Raw genomic sequence first — 16,797 nt, 5'->3', positions numbered from 1 at the left:
ATTATACTGCATTGAAACAATTACATAGACAGTAAAAGAAGGATCACCATTATACTGCATTGAATTACTACAGAATATTGCGTAAAGAAATGGCTTTTAAAAATATTGCTGAGTAAAGCCCTGAGCAGCTCTATTTATGGACAGAGGGGACCACAAGCACCTCAGCTATCTGCATATAATTGCTGCTCACACATCTGAAGACTACCTGTTTTCACATCTACAATGTTCCTCTCGGACGTGGCTCACGTGGGCCAAGTCCCCTTCCATGGCCCTCATGTGCGTAAACTTCTGAATCTACCCAAATGACCACAAATTCCAAATTCCCATGATCTGAGGTAAGTGTCAAACAATGGATTCCGAACCGAAGGCCCTCAGCATGGTTTTTCATAGGCTGAAACTTTAGGGTACCTGAAATTGGTGGAGGTCAGAACACGCTAAGCCCTTCTGCTATAGGGATGCAGCAGGAGTGAATGTGTGGAGCATGATTAATAAAAACCCAGAGACAGATGTTGGGGCTCAACCTGAAGGTCAGAAAAGCAAAACAGCCAGCCACGGGCTCTTACCTCTACCTCAGTTCCAAATGGCGATCCTGCCTCCTGAATCCTCAGAACGAGACTGTGTCTGAGCGCTGGCTCCTCCCATTTTATATCCCTCTCTGGAACTGGGATTAAAGGTGTGTACCACTACTACCCAGTTTCTATGGCAAACTAGTGTGACTACTGGGACTAAAGGTGTGTGCAACCACTGTCTGGTCTGTAAGGCTGACCAGTGGGGCTGTTTTACTCTCTGATCCTCAGGCAAGCTTTATTTATTTATTTATTTATTTATTTAAAATAAATGCTATTTTTTTTTAAGATTTTATTTATTTATTATGTATACAACAGTCTGCCTCCATGTATGCCTGCAGGCCAGACGAGGGTGCCAGATCTCATTACAGATGGTTGTGAGCCACCATGTGGTTGCTGGGAATTGAACTCAGGTCCTCTGGAAGAACAGTCAGTGCTCTTAACCGCTGAGCCATCTCTCCAGCCCCAAGCTTTATTTATTAAAACACAAATGAAATAGACAGGAAGCATAAGCAAGTGTGATAGGCTGTCACGGGGGCAGGCATTGTCCGTGAGATGTGGTGGGAAAGACATATATGTGAAAACGCCCGTGTGTTGGGAAGGAGACGGGTAGAAAATGCTAGATCTGAGTCATAGGCATGGAGAGTCAGAGAGCTGTGGGTTCGAGAAAACACATGGCCTGCCTGGAACTATGCCCTGTTCTCAGTAACTCTGCACAGTGAAAGCCTGGACAAACACAAGAATAGAGGGTAAATTCAGAGCCCCACCTACAGTCAGAGAACTACATTCCACAAAGGAATGCAGAGAAGGGAGAAATAGTCGTCATCCCCCCCTCCCCCAGGGATTAACCTCTACTTGGTTATCCAGTGCTGAAATCACAAACAAGTAGGTAGCACTAACTGGCCTGAGCAAGTGGTGTCTATACATTTTTATTTATAAACGAAAGAAGACGAGGTCATGATTTTGAAAGGGAACAACAGGGGCATATGGGAGATAATAGAGAGAGGAAAAGCAGACAATGATGTAATTATATTTTAGTTTAAAAAAATACAAGTACCTCAGGCGGGTGTGCAAGAGATTAGTACGTCTACGTTTTGATAAACCTCTCTAATGATCTGACTTCCCAGTTCAGGGAGTGAGGCACAGCGTGGTAACATTTCTGAAGTAAACTGGCAAAGCGTACGTCAAGGAGCGATTTGTGCCTTTTCTGTGCCCCAGAGAGAGCACGAGCGTTTATATTCACAGGGACGATGGGCTGAGAGGATCTGATGTAGACATTCTCCAGAGCCAGCCAGCCAGGGGTCTCCTTCCATGACGGCTATCCTGTCTGCTTCCAGATGTTAATAACAAATACATTTTACTCAACTGACTATATCTGGTCATTTCCCCCACCCTCCAACGTGTGGAATTTAGTTTCTTTCACTTTCCTCTACGGCTTGTTTATTCTATTTTGACACTTTTAGCTTCCTTCACACTTGCTTCAAGAGGGTGTAGGAGGCCTGTTGGGGTGATAGTTCATGGGCTTAAAAGTTGTGAACCGGGCACCCCAGAGGGAGGGATGAGAGAAGAGGGTGTTTGCCAAGCAGGGGAGATAGAAAAGCCAGCAACAAATGGTGCAGAAAGACAGAAAGAAAGAGAAAGGCAAAGGGCCAGATGTAGGTCATTCTCTGCCTAGGGGGTGGAGCAGTACCCTGCAGGGGGAGGGGTGGGGAAATCCCAGCATCCTCAGAGGCTTGCTATCAGGGTTGGCCCAAATTAGCCCTTCCTGTCCTTGTATGGCAATTCCCGTGCAGGATCTGGTGGCGCCTGCTGTGGGACTGGAGGCAGTGTCCCCACAAGCTAATCAGGCTTCTGAGAAAAACCAATGGCAGTAAAAAATAACCTTCAAAAATAGATACCAGGTCCCTATCTACAAATGCCTTGGTCATCTCCACTGCCATGTCACTCTGGTGAGCTGACGACCACACACTTAAAATATCTTCTCCCTGACTGAGCTTCCCCTCCCAACCTCTTCCTTCTGTCTCCCCGTGGCCATTGTCTTTGCTCTGCAGGTTCAACCCTTTGACTGCTGGTTCCCGCATTTCCCCTGAATCTTCTGAGTTTGGGAGTCACTGGGGTCCTTCCTTTGCTCCAACTGTTTTCTTCTCCGGACTGCTATCTCCTCCCACACACTAAGCTCTTGTCCCTTGAGCCCTGATGTTGGCCACAGCGTCGATTCTGCAGCCCTGATCTCAACTCTTGTCCCTTGTGAGATAGTCTTTTTCAGGGCCAATCCTCTACTCAACAACGGTGGCCTAGAAGGGTTCCTGACTTGACCTTCAAATCTTTAAGTGAATCTGTAGCCCGCTGTCACACACAGCTACATCCTACAAGGTCCCCTGTTAGTTTTGGTCCCTGCAGGCTGCTGACAGGGCTCTCTCCCTGTTGTGTGTGTCCTTGCCTGCAGCTCCTGCAGGAACCCCTTCTCTAGGAACTCCCCCCACAATGATCCCTCCTTGGTGGTTCTCCCTGGAGCAGGGCCACGGCTGCTAGCTGCACTTCCCAATCCAGTACATGGCACACACACCCCATCTGATGGTATACACCATTACTGGATGGTGTCCTTGAGAGTGTACCTCTACTTCTGCCTCCTAGAACCTGGTATATTTAAATACTCAACAAACTGGGTTCGGGGTGGGTGGGTGGATGAGCGAATGAATGAATGAATGCATACTGATGAATCATAAGAGATGAACATTGTTATAGCATAAGCTGGAGATGAAGGTTTATTGGGGGGGGGAACCCCATTCCAGTGGAGAAAGGTTCTTTCTTCTTCCTCCCTTCCTTTTTTGTTTTTCTTTTTTGAGACAGGGTCTCGTTATCTATCTATCTATCTATCTTGGAACTCACGCTGTAGAACAGGCTGGCCTTGAACTCACAGAGGTCTGCCTGCCTCTACCTTCCAAGTGCTGGGACTAAAGGCGTGTGCCACTACCAACCCACACATTTTGTGTCATTTTATTCCTAGTCCACTAAGATTTGATATCACGAATGGCTATTAAAATTTATTAAATATTTCTTGGCATCTGTTGAGGTGTACATACTCTTCTCCTTTACTGTGCTAATGTAGCAAGTTATATTTAATTGCTTTTCAAGGCCTACACTCCTTGAGTAAGCCCTGTTTGGTCTTGAGAAACTACTCTTTAACACGCCACACACATTCTTCAAGTGGAGATCATCCTGACTCCCAAAGTGTAAACAGAAGCAATTCCCCATGGGAAATCTTGTGCAAGACCCAGAGTCTCACCTGGCGGAAAAACATCAAGTTTCCAACAAAAGGAGAGGGCCTGGGGTGTCTGATGCCCAGCTTCTCCAGTCTTGAGAATGCTGATGTGGAATACCTGGGTGGACAGAGAAGAGAAATTTTAAAGCCAAGAAACCAGTGCTTATATTCATGTCATTGGCCCTGTTAGGATACAGAACTGTTGAGTTCTCTTAGCGAGGCTGAGAGAAGTTTCCAATGAACGTGTCTAAGAACATCCTCCAGATGGGGGAGGCACTTCGCAGTCTGGGTACCTCAGAGGAAGGCAGTCTGATACCATCCTCCACTAGAACGCCGACAGTCTTCTCCACACACGCACCTCAGTTCCTCACCTTCTAGATCCACCATGAACTACACTCCAGAAGGCAAAACAAAGCCTTCCAGTGGCAGAGCATAAGCTCCCTGTTATCACTTTTTGGGTCCAGGCCAACCCCCTATTCATATACAACTCGTTGTTCATCACATTCCATGGCCATGACCTCACTGAGAAAAAAAATAGAGGTGGAGGCCCCTCACGGCAAGGAGACTGCCCTACTTCCCTCTTACACCCTTTGTAAGACTTTATCTTCCTGCCTAAACACAGAGGGAGGCAGGTTCTCTCCATCCCAAACCAGAAAAAGTGGCCCAACAGAGGCTGCATTGATTTTGGTCTGGCTGTCCAAACGCTGGGATGAGGGGATAAGCCAGTTTATGGGAACAGAGAGGTGACACGGTTAGAGTCAGAGCTGGCCTGGGCAAACCAGCCATATGGCTCCAATCCCCACCCAGGCAGACAATTAGGTCAAAAGTTCAGTTGGTTCAGAAAAATTAATGAGTCAAACTGGGTGCTTAGCATCATGCCGAGATCAGCCAAATCCCAATTTAGGAACAAGGAAAAAAATAACAGAATAGCACTCCAGTCTGGCTTCTGATGAATACTAGAGCTCAAAACCCTCTGCAGTGAGAAGGATGCTTTTTTCTCCAACCTGAGAACAGTTCAGCCAAGCTTCCAATATCCAGGGAAAGGGAGCCGCCTCTTACGCATGGTTTACGTGACACAGCATTGTGCTTATAGCTAAAACAGTCATTGGGAAGCACCGAGCAGGTCGCAGCGGGAAGCAGGGTTTCTCCGAGCGTCTGAGAGGAGTGCTGACTTGAACGACTTCCCAGAACATCACACTTACATCCACAGTTGAGAAGAATCATGAAGCACATGCTAGAGCCATGTGTGAATTCCACGGATTAGCCACACCCACAGCCCTGTTCATTAGTATGTGTGCCAAAGGTCAGCAGCCCCATTTGGAAAAGGTAGCCTTTCAAGCAAGTGGTGGCATTCTAAATGCCTCCTTCTATCCCCAAATGGAAAGACTAGAGGAGAATCACAGCTATTGAACACTTCCTTGAACACTCTTAAATGGGAGATTTTCCATCAGTTTCTGCAAATTATTTTCTAAATATAATCTCTGATGGATAAAAAGAAATATGAAGATCTTGGGCCACGTAATTACATCTTAATTTAGTAATTAGATGTCTTGATTGTCTAATTAAAGGACAAGAAGTCTGTGCCTAATTACACATGCTAATTATTATGCAAGACCATGCCCTCATTATGTAACCGCACTTAGGAGAACACTGCCTGTGTGTCTCTGCACAAAATTCAGACATTTCCAAGCATATGGCCCCAGCAGAGAGTGTCCTGTGCATGATCACAAATTTCACTCCCAGCCTGGACTCGGGTGCAGAATGTGGGCATCGTCAGTCACCAGGTAGGGCTACCATCAGTCAGAGACCCTGAGTCCAGATCTGTAATGGGAGATTACCGCTACCAATGTAAGGGGCAGAGTTGCAACGCAGGCACGATTTGTGCTTGGCCTGTTTCCTTCTCTATAACCTGTTGTTCTCATGTGCTCTGGTCTCTGGGCCCTCAGGCGAATCTTCAAATGTCTCACCAGACACCCAAGTCCATGGACTCCTTCAGTCATAGGGTGTTAAGTTCCAAATGACAAGTTGGAGTCTTAGCCTCCAGGACCTCGGAACATGACTCTATTTGGAGATGGGTTAGGGTGAATGTCATTAGTTCAGATAAGATCATATTGAAGTCAATGGGCCTCTCATTCAAAAGTACTGGGGTCCTTGTCAGAAGACAGCCATATTGTTTACTTTCTCCACTGTTGTGACAAATCCTTGAGAAGAAGAAATTCAAGGAGGAAGGCTCACCTGGCCTCGATGTGGGTTGGCCTTCCGTACATGCGTTGCTTTTATTGGTTGATGAATAAAGCTTTTCAGCCAATGGCTTAGCAGAGTAAAGCCAGACAGGAAATCAGAACAGGGATATATAAAGAGAGTAGGTTGCATCAAGCAGATACTATGTAACTGCCAAAGGAGAAACATGCCAGAACCTTACCAGTAAGCCACAGCCTCATTGTGATACTCAGATGAATAGAAATGGGTTAAGATATAAGAGCTGGTGAAGAATATGCCTGAGCCAATGACCAAACAGTATTGTAGTTAATATATTTTCTGTGTGAATATTTGGGTCTGGGCAGCCAGGAAAGGCAAGCAAGTGCAGTCTCTGTTTACATGCCTCATAGTTCGAAAGGAAAGCAGGGAGGCAGAACAGTCAGGAAGCAGAATGTCAACAGGAAGTAGAAATCTCAAGGCCTACCCCAATGGCCCACTTCCTCTAGCAAGATTCTACCTCCTAAAGGCTCCACCTCCTAAAGGCTCTGCCTCCTAAAGTCCCACTACCGTCCAAAACAAACAGCAGCGCCAATGGGCAATGAAAGGCCAAGGGCATGAGCCTGTGAGGGACATTCACATTCAAACAATAACAAAATGGCTGTGTGAAGACAGACACACAGAGGGCAGAGACCAGAGTGATGCTGCTGCTAGTCAAGGGAGTCAAAGGTCATCAACAATCTTCTAACAGGAAGAGAGACAAGGAAGGGCTCATCCCACAGGGTTCCAAAGGAGCCTGGCCCCTCTGACAGCTTCACTTCAGACTTCCAGCTCCTAGACCTGGAAAACAACCAGTCCCCTAATAGAGCAGCCATGGAAGCTGAGAACAAGGGTGCTCCCCAAAAACTTTCCAGGCAGTCAACGAAAATATTTTAAATTTCTTTTTCTTCCTGTCACTTTCAACACTGTCATTGTAAAAGAAATCTGTCTTTCACGTTGGACTGTGTCATGACGTTCTGTGCTGACCAACAGGAGTACAGGTGGCCTAGCTGGGGCTGTGGAAAGCAGGTACCATGCAGCCTTCTGCCATCGTCATGTTGTGACATGTGGAACAGCTTTCCTCTGACAGGAATTAATGCAAATATGCGCACCACTACCACTCCGGACATCTGTCATTGTTTATGGTAAGGAGACGTAAGTCAGGAAATGACAGCAGACATACATATTGCCCCACATAAAATCCTGTGGTTTTATTTTCACATCTAAGGCAATCATTCCGTGCTACAGGATACAAACCTTGCAGTGCCACTGGTGACGCTTGTGGTGTCCCTTCTCAAAATAAACCAAACCACATACATTGTTTCCACAATAAGGCTAAATCTTAAAGGTGACAAGTTGCCAGTATCTCACTGTCCTCAAAGACAAGTCACTCTCTTAATGGAGCTTACACAGGATTTATGGCCCATTGTTTAGGCAAAGAAGTAACTTGAGGGACACCAAGGTGGGGTGGGGTTGTTGTCTGAGACACGATCTCGTATAGCCCAGGCTAGCCCCAAATATATGTATATTATATAGCTGAAGAAGGCTTAAAACTCCTCACCCTCGTCTCCACTCCATGACCGCTGCGATTACAGGTGTGTACCACCACACCTGATTACGCATGTCAGGGATGAAACCCAGGGTTTTGTGTGCACTGGGCAAGCACCCTATAAACTGAGCAACATTCCCAGGCCTGGGAGAAAGCTTGATGGGTTCAGGTTAAATGGACTGAGGTTGAGAACACCAGAAGCCAGTCAGAGTCCAGCCTGGTCTGCAGGCTTCTCTCACGGCGTGTCGTAAGCAGCCACGAGAACCGCCTTCTCTTTGATGCTGCGTCTGGGTTCTGCCAGCAATGTGGCTCACTCACTCCGTTCACTTGGAAAACAGCAACCCTGTAGCCTTGGCTGCATCTGCATCCTATTGTCTTCTCATTCTTTGCATGGCTCCTCTCTGCCCAGAGCAAGAGAGGCACAAGAGCAGAAAGAACTTAAATCTTGTTTTAACACAGATATTTCTGGTGTGAAAATTATAAAATCTTGAGTGTGTGCATGAGACCCTCTTATTGCTCCTTTCAGTACTTCGTATCCGGTTCCCTTCTTTTTTCCTTCTCTCCTTCCCTCTCTTTCTTCCTCCCCTCCTTCTTCCAGTGCTGAGACAGAATGCAGGAACGCATTCATACCATGCATGTTCTACCCCGGAACTACATCCCTGATCCTCAGGTGGAGATGGCATCTAATGGATGATCTGAGTTCTTCCTCCCAATCATGTAAAAGCACCACAAACACCTGTGGCCACTGCAGTCCTTAGCCTGAAAAGTTTTGTCGTAAGAAAACAATTTGAGTTGATCCACCCACTGAGACAGTGTGCCTGAACTAATGGGAGCTCACCAAATCCAGCTGATCTGGGACTGAATGAGCATGGGATCAAACTGGACCCTTTGAATGTGGCTGACCATTGGGGCAGACTGAGAAGCCAATGATAATGGCACTGGGATTTGTCTCTACTGCATGTACTGGCTTTTTGGGATCCTAGTCTATTTGGATGCATATCTTCCTAAGCCTGGATGGAGGGGGGAAGACCTTGGACTTCCCACAGTCCTCTCTTAGGACTGAAGGGGGAGGGGAAGTGAGGGAGCAGGAGGTAAGTGGGAGGAGGGGAGGAAGTGGAAATTTTGATACCTATTATTTATAAAGTAATAAAAATATCAGAGAAAAAAAGAAAACAATTTGACATTTACACTGACGTGGGCGAGCTATACGGTCATTACTGTCATCCTCTACTCTAGGTCACGTTGTTTCCTATGTCCCAGGCACTGTGGTTTACATGCCATTTCACATGCAACCTCCAACAACTGCTTGAAAGTAGAAGCTAGTGTTATTTCCCTTGCGCTAGTTAGGAGGGCTAAGTTTGGAGAGATTTAATGGTGTACCCAAGGTACCGGAGCTGCTCAGTTACTGAATCAGAGTTCAAACCAGGTCAGGCTCTCTTCAAGCAGGTGTTATCATCCACCCACTCTGCTCACCTGTTCAGTCCTGCAGGCTAAGGCTTTGTGGGCCAACCGCGACAGGAGATTGCACAGACAGTATGCCGAGAACAAAAACGGGATGCTCGGAACCTGCAAGCTTTATAAACAGAGACACCAACGACCTGACAGGTATCTGGGGGCTGCCTTTCAACTCTACTCACCTGTCTTGTGATTCCCTTGTTTAATATTTATTTTTACTCATCTGTCTAGTGTATGCACATGCTCATAGGTGCCGTGGTCCACAGCTGGAGGTCACAGCTTGCAGGATTTGATTTTCTACCGGGGGGGTCCTAGGGATTGAACTCAGTTCACCAGCAAGCTCCTTTACCCATTGCCTTGCCCTTAGCTTACTTTCCTCAGTCCTCTTTCTAACGCATTGATCTTTCCTTTCTGCTCGCCCATTCCCACCACAATGCAAATAGGTCCTGTGTTCTCCACTTTAAAGCATGGGAGCCAACGCCCCGGAGTCTACTCACAGCCTTGCCTTTCCTCCCGCCTTCCTGCAGAGTTTCTTGAAATGGAGAGGTGCTGTCCGCTTCTGTATCTTTAATCCTCTCTCTTGTCTGTCCCAGCTAAGCTGGACCGGGAAAGGACTGCTCTTGTCAAGGTCATTGATGAGTTTATCATTGTCAATCCCATGATCCCCCATCAGTCTCTTTGCTTGAATTCTCCATGGTACTTGCATGCAGCTGAAAACTTCTTTGGGAACACTGTTTCCTCCTTATTTCCAGGATGTCAGTCACCCCTCTAGGCTGTGGGCTGCTGGCCTCTTCCCTTCTGTTGGCCTGTCTCTGTCAATGCCACCAACAAGTCAACACTCCTACATTTCTGACTCCAGCTCCATTCTCTCCACTGAGCCCTGCCCCTCTTTATCCAGCTCCCAACACAACTGCACATTGTAAACGTCTGCTCAGCAACTAAAACACAGACCACTGTAGAGGTTGAATGGGAAATGTCCCCAGTTAGTGGTGCTGTGTAGGAGAGTTTGGGTGACTTGCTGGAGGAAGTATGTCCCTGGGAGCAGGATTTGAGATTAAAAGCCCCAGGCTCCTTCTAGTTCCCTCTCTCTGCTCTGTACTCGTGGTTGTGGGTGAGCTCTTGGCTTCCTGTTCCTGCGCCTTGCCTGCTACTTGTAGCCATGAGTCAGTGGCCTGATGGACTCCTATTCCCTCCGGAGTTATAAGCCCAAATAAGCCCTTCCTTCTATAAGTTGCTCTTGGTCATGATATTTTATCATAGCAACAGAACCATAAGTAACACCACTATCAAATTTACTGTTTCTATTGTCAACTTGATTAGACTGTGGAACACCCAAGCATCAGTGAGACCCAGCTGTGCTATGTTGGTGAGGGGTCCTAGAGAGATTAGCTGAGGCAGGAAGATTCTCCCTCCATCCCAGAACTGAATAGCGAGAGGGAAAACCTAGCCGGCTGAGTACACCCCACCCCTGCTTCCTTCCAGTATGTGAGCAAGCTTCCTCTCACAACCACGCCTTTCCCACCATGTCGGACTGTATCTCCTGAACCCCAAGTCAAATTAGACCCTTCCTCTGTTAAGTTGCCCTTTTTCAGGTATTTGACTACAGCAATAAGAAAAGCAGCTAAAGCAAATATCATTAAACATTAAATAAAATAGCTAAGCAATTTCCATTTCCTCTCTAAAGCAGTTGTTTCCCAGCCCTTGTGACCGCAGCTCACCAATGGTATAAGCTTCACATCTCAGAGACCCGGTACGCTGTATAGGTGTTATAACTGTGACTACCCCTCCTAATTGGATATTAGCCATCCCCATCCCATTGGCTTCAGGCAAAATGGTGATTGGCACCCGAGACTGGAGTATTGAGTCCCCATCCCAACCAGGCAAGAAGCAAGGCCTCCAGAAGCTGCCAGCTCAGCTGACGCCTAGACTTTAGACCAGCAAGGCACGGTTATGCCTCAGACAAACAATTTAGTCAAATCAGTAATAATTGCAGTGACCCAAAATATCAAACATGTTTAAATTCATGAGTTCGAAATGATCCAGGCATCTAGCATCACCTTCACAACATGTGAACCCACTGACCTCTGATACCATATTTGAAGCTTCCCCCACTGTTGAAAACTGCAGTAGACTTGGAGACTCATTAATTGAGCTCTCTATAATTAAAATTATTTTACATGCATGCGGTACCTTCTTTGAAAGGTAAACTTTATGATGAATCCTGTCAGAAATTAAAACCATTTTCAAGTCAGAAATTTAAGCTATTTTTAAAAATAAGCTGGTTTTTCCCAACTGTCCTTTCCCATCGCCGATATAACAAATAACCACGGACATAGTGGCTTAAACAATTCCAGTTTACCACCTTGGGGTTCTAGAGGCTGTAAATCCAAATTATTAAACACCTTTAAAGTCTTTAAGCCCAAGGCCAGCTCCTCCTGGAGCCTCCCAGACTGGTGACAACGACAGCCTATGCTTCCATTCCTTGCTTGTCTTTCTCTCTTAGAGCTCCTGCATCCCTGTGGTAAGTGGACAAGGAGTCAGAGACGAGTGGACCAGGCAGGACTACATCTCAGGAGCTGTATTTCTGGACGGTCAGCCTGCCCCTTGTGGTTAAGAATTCTTAAAGTTACAGTTAGATTCTCCCCCCTGTATCAGAAACTAGGGTGTCCCTAATGAAGGCTCTGCAGCCTCTGAAGATGGTGGTTTCTGTTTGTTTGTTTGTTTGTTTGTTTTCTTTGCTTTGGTGTCTGTCCTGGAACTAGCTCTTGTAGTCTAGGCTGGCCTCGAACTCACAGAGATCTGCCTGCCCCTGCCTTCCGAGTGCTGAGATTAAAGGCGTGCACCACCAGCGCCCGGTTTCTTTATAATTTTCTTGCACTGTGGTTTTCAACACACACACACACCTTGTGGGCTTTTCTAGAGGGTTATGGGGAAAATACTCTAAAAAAGAGGATTTGCCCTCTATGACTTGAGCGTGGGAAAGGGTCTCTTTGAGCCATGAATATCCACTTACCTCATAAATATTCATAAAACAGTCTTTAAAACCACAGCACAGAGGCTACTGAACTGCTTTTCCACCTCCACATCTCTCTGGAGTGCGGACTAAGTGACCTTCTGTGTCTCTCACTGAAATCTTTTCTTCTAGGACCAGAGCAGGGCTGGAGAGACGGCTCAGTAAAGAGCATTCGCTGCTCTTGCAGAGGACCCAGGTCTGGCTCGCAACCATTTATAAATCCTACTCCAGGGGATCCAATGTCTTCTTTTTATCTCTGTGGGCACCAAGCACACATTGGTCTGCATATATACATGCAGGCAAAACATTCATAAAATAAGTTTAAATAAATCTAAAAAAGGAGATCCCTCCCCTGTAATAAAAGAAGTCTTGTGATTATTTTAGATCCACCCCCATAATCCAGAATATTCTCTTTCTTAAGATTCTCAACTGAATTATAGTTCCAACCCCTAGTTGCCATGTATGGTGTGGCCTTCATGGGGTAAGACATGGACAACTTTGGTTGTGCCAACCCCTATTTAGATAGAGCCAGGCATTATCTGTGGATGCGCCGGTAAAGGAGAAGTGCCCGGGACGAGAATGGAACCGTGAACCATCATAGGTTCCTCCAGGCAGATGGACACTGTAGCTGCAGGGCAGTGGCAAGAGGCCAGCAGGCTGCTCCCTCCAGAGCTGGCCTCTGCCCTGGCAGCACAAACCGGCTTTGGCGCCCATGGCCTTCACAGCCAAGTAGGTAAGTGCTTTCCAGAAGCCATCCTGATTTTAAAAGATGTCCTCAACTAATGGTCATGAGAGTCCAGAGAGGTAACCTACTTTTCCATTTTAATACTAGCCTTCAGGCCGGGGAAACCAACGGAACCAATACGCCCCACAAGTTTGATGACCGCACTCTTCCAAAGCCAGTCGTGTGTGTGACACCTGAGAAAAATTTTCCGTGCCTGTGTCTGACCAGTATGGTCACCTCCCGGTTCCTTTTACATCTGTAAAAGCGCCTTTTTTCAAAGGAAGCTTTATGCAATGGCCTTAAGTGAAGACCAGGACCACTTTTGTAACCAAAACAAGTGGTGATAAGTTCTTCACGGTGACGGACCTAAGGCAGGCATCAGACCCTCACGTGCCAGCTATGGTCCACAGCCCCTGTTGGGAAGACAGGACTCTCAAAGTCGGTCCGAGCAAGGCACAGTGTGAAATGTGGCCTGGCTGATGGTTTGTCCCGATGGCACACAACTGGTCCTTTCTCATGTGGTAGCCTGGGCCGGATGAACCTCTGTGTGCCATCATAAATTCACTACCACAAAGTGCTGCTTGGTGCTTGACCTCGGGTTTAGTCCAAGCTATGGTTGTGGTTTGTCCTCAGGAAGTGTAAGAAGGCCCACGTGGCCCCTGGGGCTAGCGTACCCAGTATGTTAGGAATGGAGAGAGCTACCATGCTGGTAGCTGCTCCCTTCATGGCTCCCTGTGTGATCCCAGCACGGTGCCAGGGCCACCAGCACCACATCCTGAGCCCAGGCATTCACAGCCTAGACAAGTTCAACAACAGATAGAAAAAGTGAATTAAGCATTTGTGTTCCAAACCTTTCAGCAAAGAAGTGGTCCCAGTCAGAGGGTTCATTCTCAGCTGAAATCTGTTATTTCTTTTATAGTTATTTGACTCACTATTGAGCTGTAGTTATGAATCAAGAAATATGGTAAATGGTGCTAAGTTGTTTCTTATAAAAACTAGGTTGGAATGACAACTTATCCTGGAGAGGTTGTGGAGAAAAGGGAACACTTCTGGTGGGAATGCAAGCTGGTACAGCCCCTTTGGATATCAGTGTGGTGATTTCTCAGAAAATTAAGAAACAACCTTTCTCAAGACCCAGTATTACCACTTTTGGGTATATATCCAAAGGATGCTCAATCGTGCCACAAGGACATGTGCTCAACTATGTTCATAGCAGCTTTGTTTGTTATAGCCAGAACCTAGAAACAACCTAAATGCCCCTCGACTGAAGAATGGATAAGGAAAATGTGGTACATTTACACAATGGAGTACTACACAGCCAAGAACAATAACAACATCTTGAAATTTGCAGGCAAATGGATGGAGCTAGAAAATATCATATTGAGTGAGGTAATCCAGACCTAGAAAGAAAATTATCATATGTACTCACTCATAAGTGGTTTTTAAACATAAAGCAAAGAAAATCAGCCTACAAATCACAATCCCAGAAAACCTAGACAACAATGAGGACCCTAAGAGAGATCATGGATCTAATGGATCTAATCTACATAGGAAGTAGTAAAAGACAAGATCTCCTGAGTAAATTGGGAGCATGGGGACCTTGGGAGAGGGTTGAAGGGGAGGGGAGAGGCAGGGAGTGGAGTAGAGAAAAATGTAGAGCTCAAGAAAAATCAATTTAAAAAAGCTAAGTTGGAAAAAAATGAAACACAACAAAAATAAGTCAAATCCTATAAGGAGGCCCTCTCCCTATGATGTCATTAAACCAGGAGATGTGAGTTATTTTGTGATTTTTTTTTAAACTCAGTTGTGTGGTACTCAGGTGGGGACCTTGTAGATGACAACATTTTACAGTGTCAAAAGGTTAGCCATCACTTATGGAATGAGAAATGACACAGGTTGTCCTCTGGCCACCAGGTGCACATACATGTGTGCACATACCCTTGTGTGCCTACAAAAGCTCACCCTCATGTGTGCGTACACACACAGCCCAGAAAGGTGGTTCGTTATATGGATAAATTATAATTCTATTTGCATTTTTTATTTTTATGTATGTGTATGTTCTTTCGTGAGTCCATGTGCACCACATGCATGCGGAAATAGAAGACTGCATGGGATCCCCTGCAACAGGAATTACAGACAGCTGTGAGTCTCCACATGGGTGCTGGATACAGGTCCTCTGCAAGAGCAGTGTAACCTCTTAAACACTGAGCCACCTCTCCAGCCTCTATAATAGTATTTTAAAAACCAGGTCAGACATACCCAATAGATATAGAGATATGTAGGAAGCCTCTTCCCAACATCTCTCTTCTATGATTGAGAGGGTAAAAAAACAAAACAAAACAAAAAACCCAAAAAACCAAGAGGGAGGACTTACCTAAATGTATAAATACAAGCATCTTAAATATTTTTAAAATTAGAGTTTTTTTTTTAACTTTTTAGAAGTAGGAGGGGGGTGCTGTGGCGGTTGGGGTGTTGCCATGAGTGCTGGGAAATGAACTTGGGTTCTCTAGAAGTGTTCTACACATTCTTAACTGCTGAGCCATATCTCCAGTCCCTGCATTTAGCTTTTATTTTTTTAAAGAAAAAGATTTATTTTTTTTTTATGTGCATTGGTGTTTTGCCTGCATGTGTGTCTGTGTGAGGGTGTCAGAGCCCCTGGAACTGGAGTTACAAACAGTTGTGAGAATCGAACCCAGGTCCTCTGGAAGAGCAGCCAATGCTCTTAACCCCTGAGCCATCTCTCCAGCCCCTGCTTTTTAAAAGCTGCCTCTCGTACCGGTCAGCAGACAGGGGTCTAGACATCCCACAATGGCCCATGTGCAGTCCTGGCTGCATCTGGCTGATTCCAGGAGCTGAAGAGCTCTTGAGGAAGACTAATTTCCAAGAACTCAGACCTCCCTCGACCCCCCACCCCCACCCCCGGACCTGAGTTATGCAACCCCACATAGAAAATGCCAAGGGGACGGAGCCTTGGACAAACAAAGTGGGCTGGGGACAGAAGGCAGGAAGTGGAGGATGATACAGCCACCTCAGGTCAGAGGTGGCATCTCCACAGAGTCACTTAAAGGGCCTTGCTCCTCCAAGAAAGGTCACAGCTAAGGCCATGGCCTCGGAGGCCATTTCTTGCTTCTCGCTCAGTTTACCAATTAGCAGGCTAGTCCCACAGAACCGAGGCCTGGAGGTAGTGGCTTGTTTAGGTAATTGATGGTGTTGTTCTCACTGGGGAATCTTAGCACATCAAAAGCTGTTGAGAAGCCAAAATTCACCGAGAGTCTGTATTAATCACTTTGTCAAGCTCAACAAAGGCCCTCTGGCTTTGCTAACAACCCCAGGTGAGGTAGCAATCCTCAGTTAAACAATGAAGCTGTGGGGCTCTTATTAATGTATCAAAGGGCTGGGGCACACATTTTCACCTGTTTTCCTTTCATGAGCATAGCGGGAAGTTCAGGTAGAGCCGGTATTTTCCAAACTTCCCAAGTGCAAGGAAGACAAGTCCCCAGCTCCACTGACGCTCACAGAGAAGGCTCTAGAGACTTTAGTGGACCGTGAGGTCAGAGTCGCCTTGTCTGGGTTTGAAGAACTTAGTGACAGTGACTGGCTTCTACCCCTTAGCACTTCCTCCTGCCCTGAATTTGACTTCTGTAGTACCAGCAAAGTGAACTTCCTTCCCCAGGCTGCTGAGCCAGCCTTCCCAGACGGCACCCCAGAAACCAACCTCCTGATAGTGTTTCTAACTAATTATCCAATTCCAAGCCATCTCTCCCAAGGTCCTGTTCACATTCAGACAGACCCCCCCCTTGGTCTCCTGAAGGCCTTCAGGACATGTTACATTGTCCCTTCTTCCGCCGTCCAGGGCCATGGGCAGCTCAGGTATCCTTGGACTTCTGGTCACACTTCAGATGCCAACGCCAGTTCTTCGGGGCCAAGTCAGTACTGCAGAACACCAAGAAATGCCCGGGAAAGAGTGGATTTGCTGCAGTATTAGACCTCACA

General features: G+C 46.4%; 1 protein-coding gene across 1 annotated transcript in view; it reads right to left on the bottom strand.

The window, feature by feature from the left end:
* The window catches only part of Tbxas1 (thromboxane A synthase 1), a 164,755-nt gene that overhangs the window by 130,589 nt on the left and 17,369 nt on the right, over nt 1–16,797 (bottom strand). The window contains exon 2 of the mRNA XM_041675654.1: nt 3,853–3,946. Coding sequence (XP_041531588.1) covers nt 3,853–3,946 — 94 coding nt within the window. The remainder of the gene's footprint in view (nt 1–3,852; nt 3,947–16,797) is intronic.

Source organism: Microtus oregoni, unplaced genomic scaffold, assembly GCF_018167655.1.
Source record: "Microtus oregoni isolate MIOR12 unplaced genomic scaffold, Mior012 000026F_ref0000081, whole genome shotgun sequence".
NCBI classification, from domain to species: Eukaryota; Metazoa; Chordata; class Mammalia; order Rodentia; family Cricetidae; genus Microtus; species Microtus oregoni.
The sequence above is the reverse complement of the archived record's forward strand: the minus strand, read 5'-3'. Positions and strand labels throughout refer to the sequence as shown.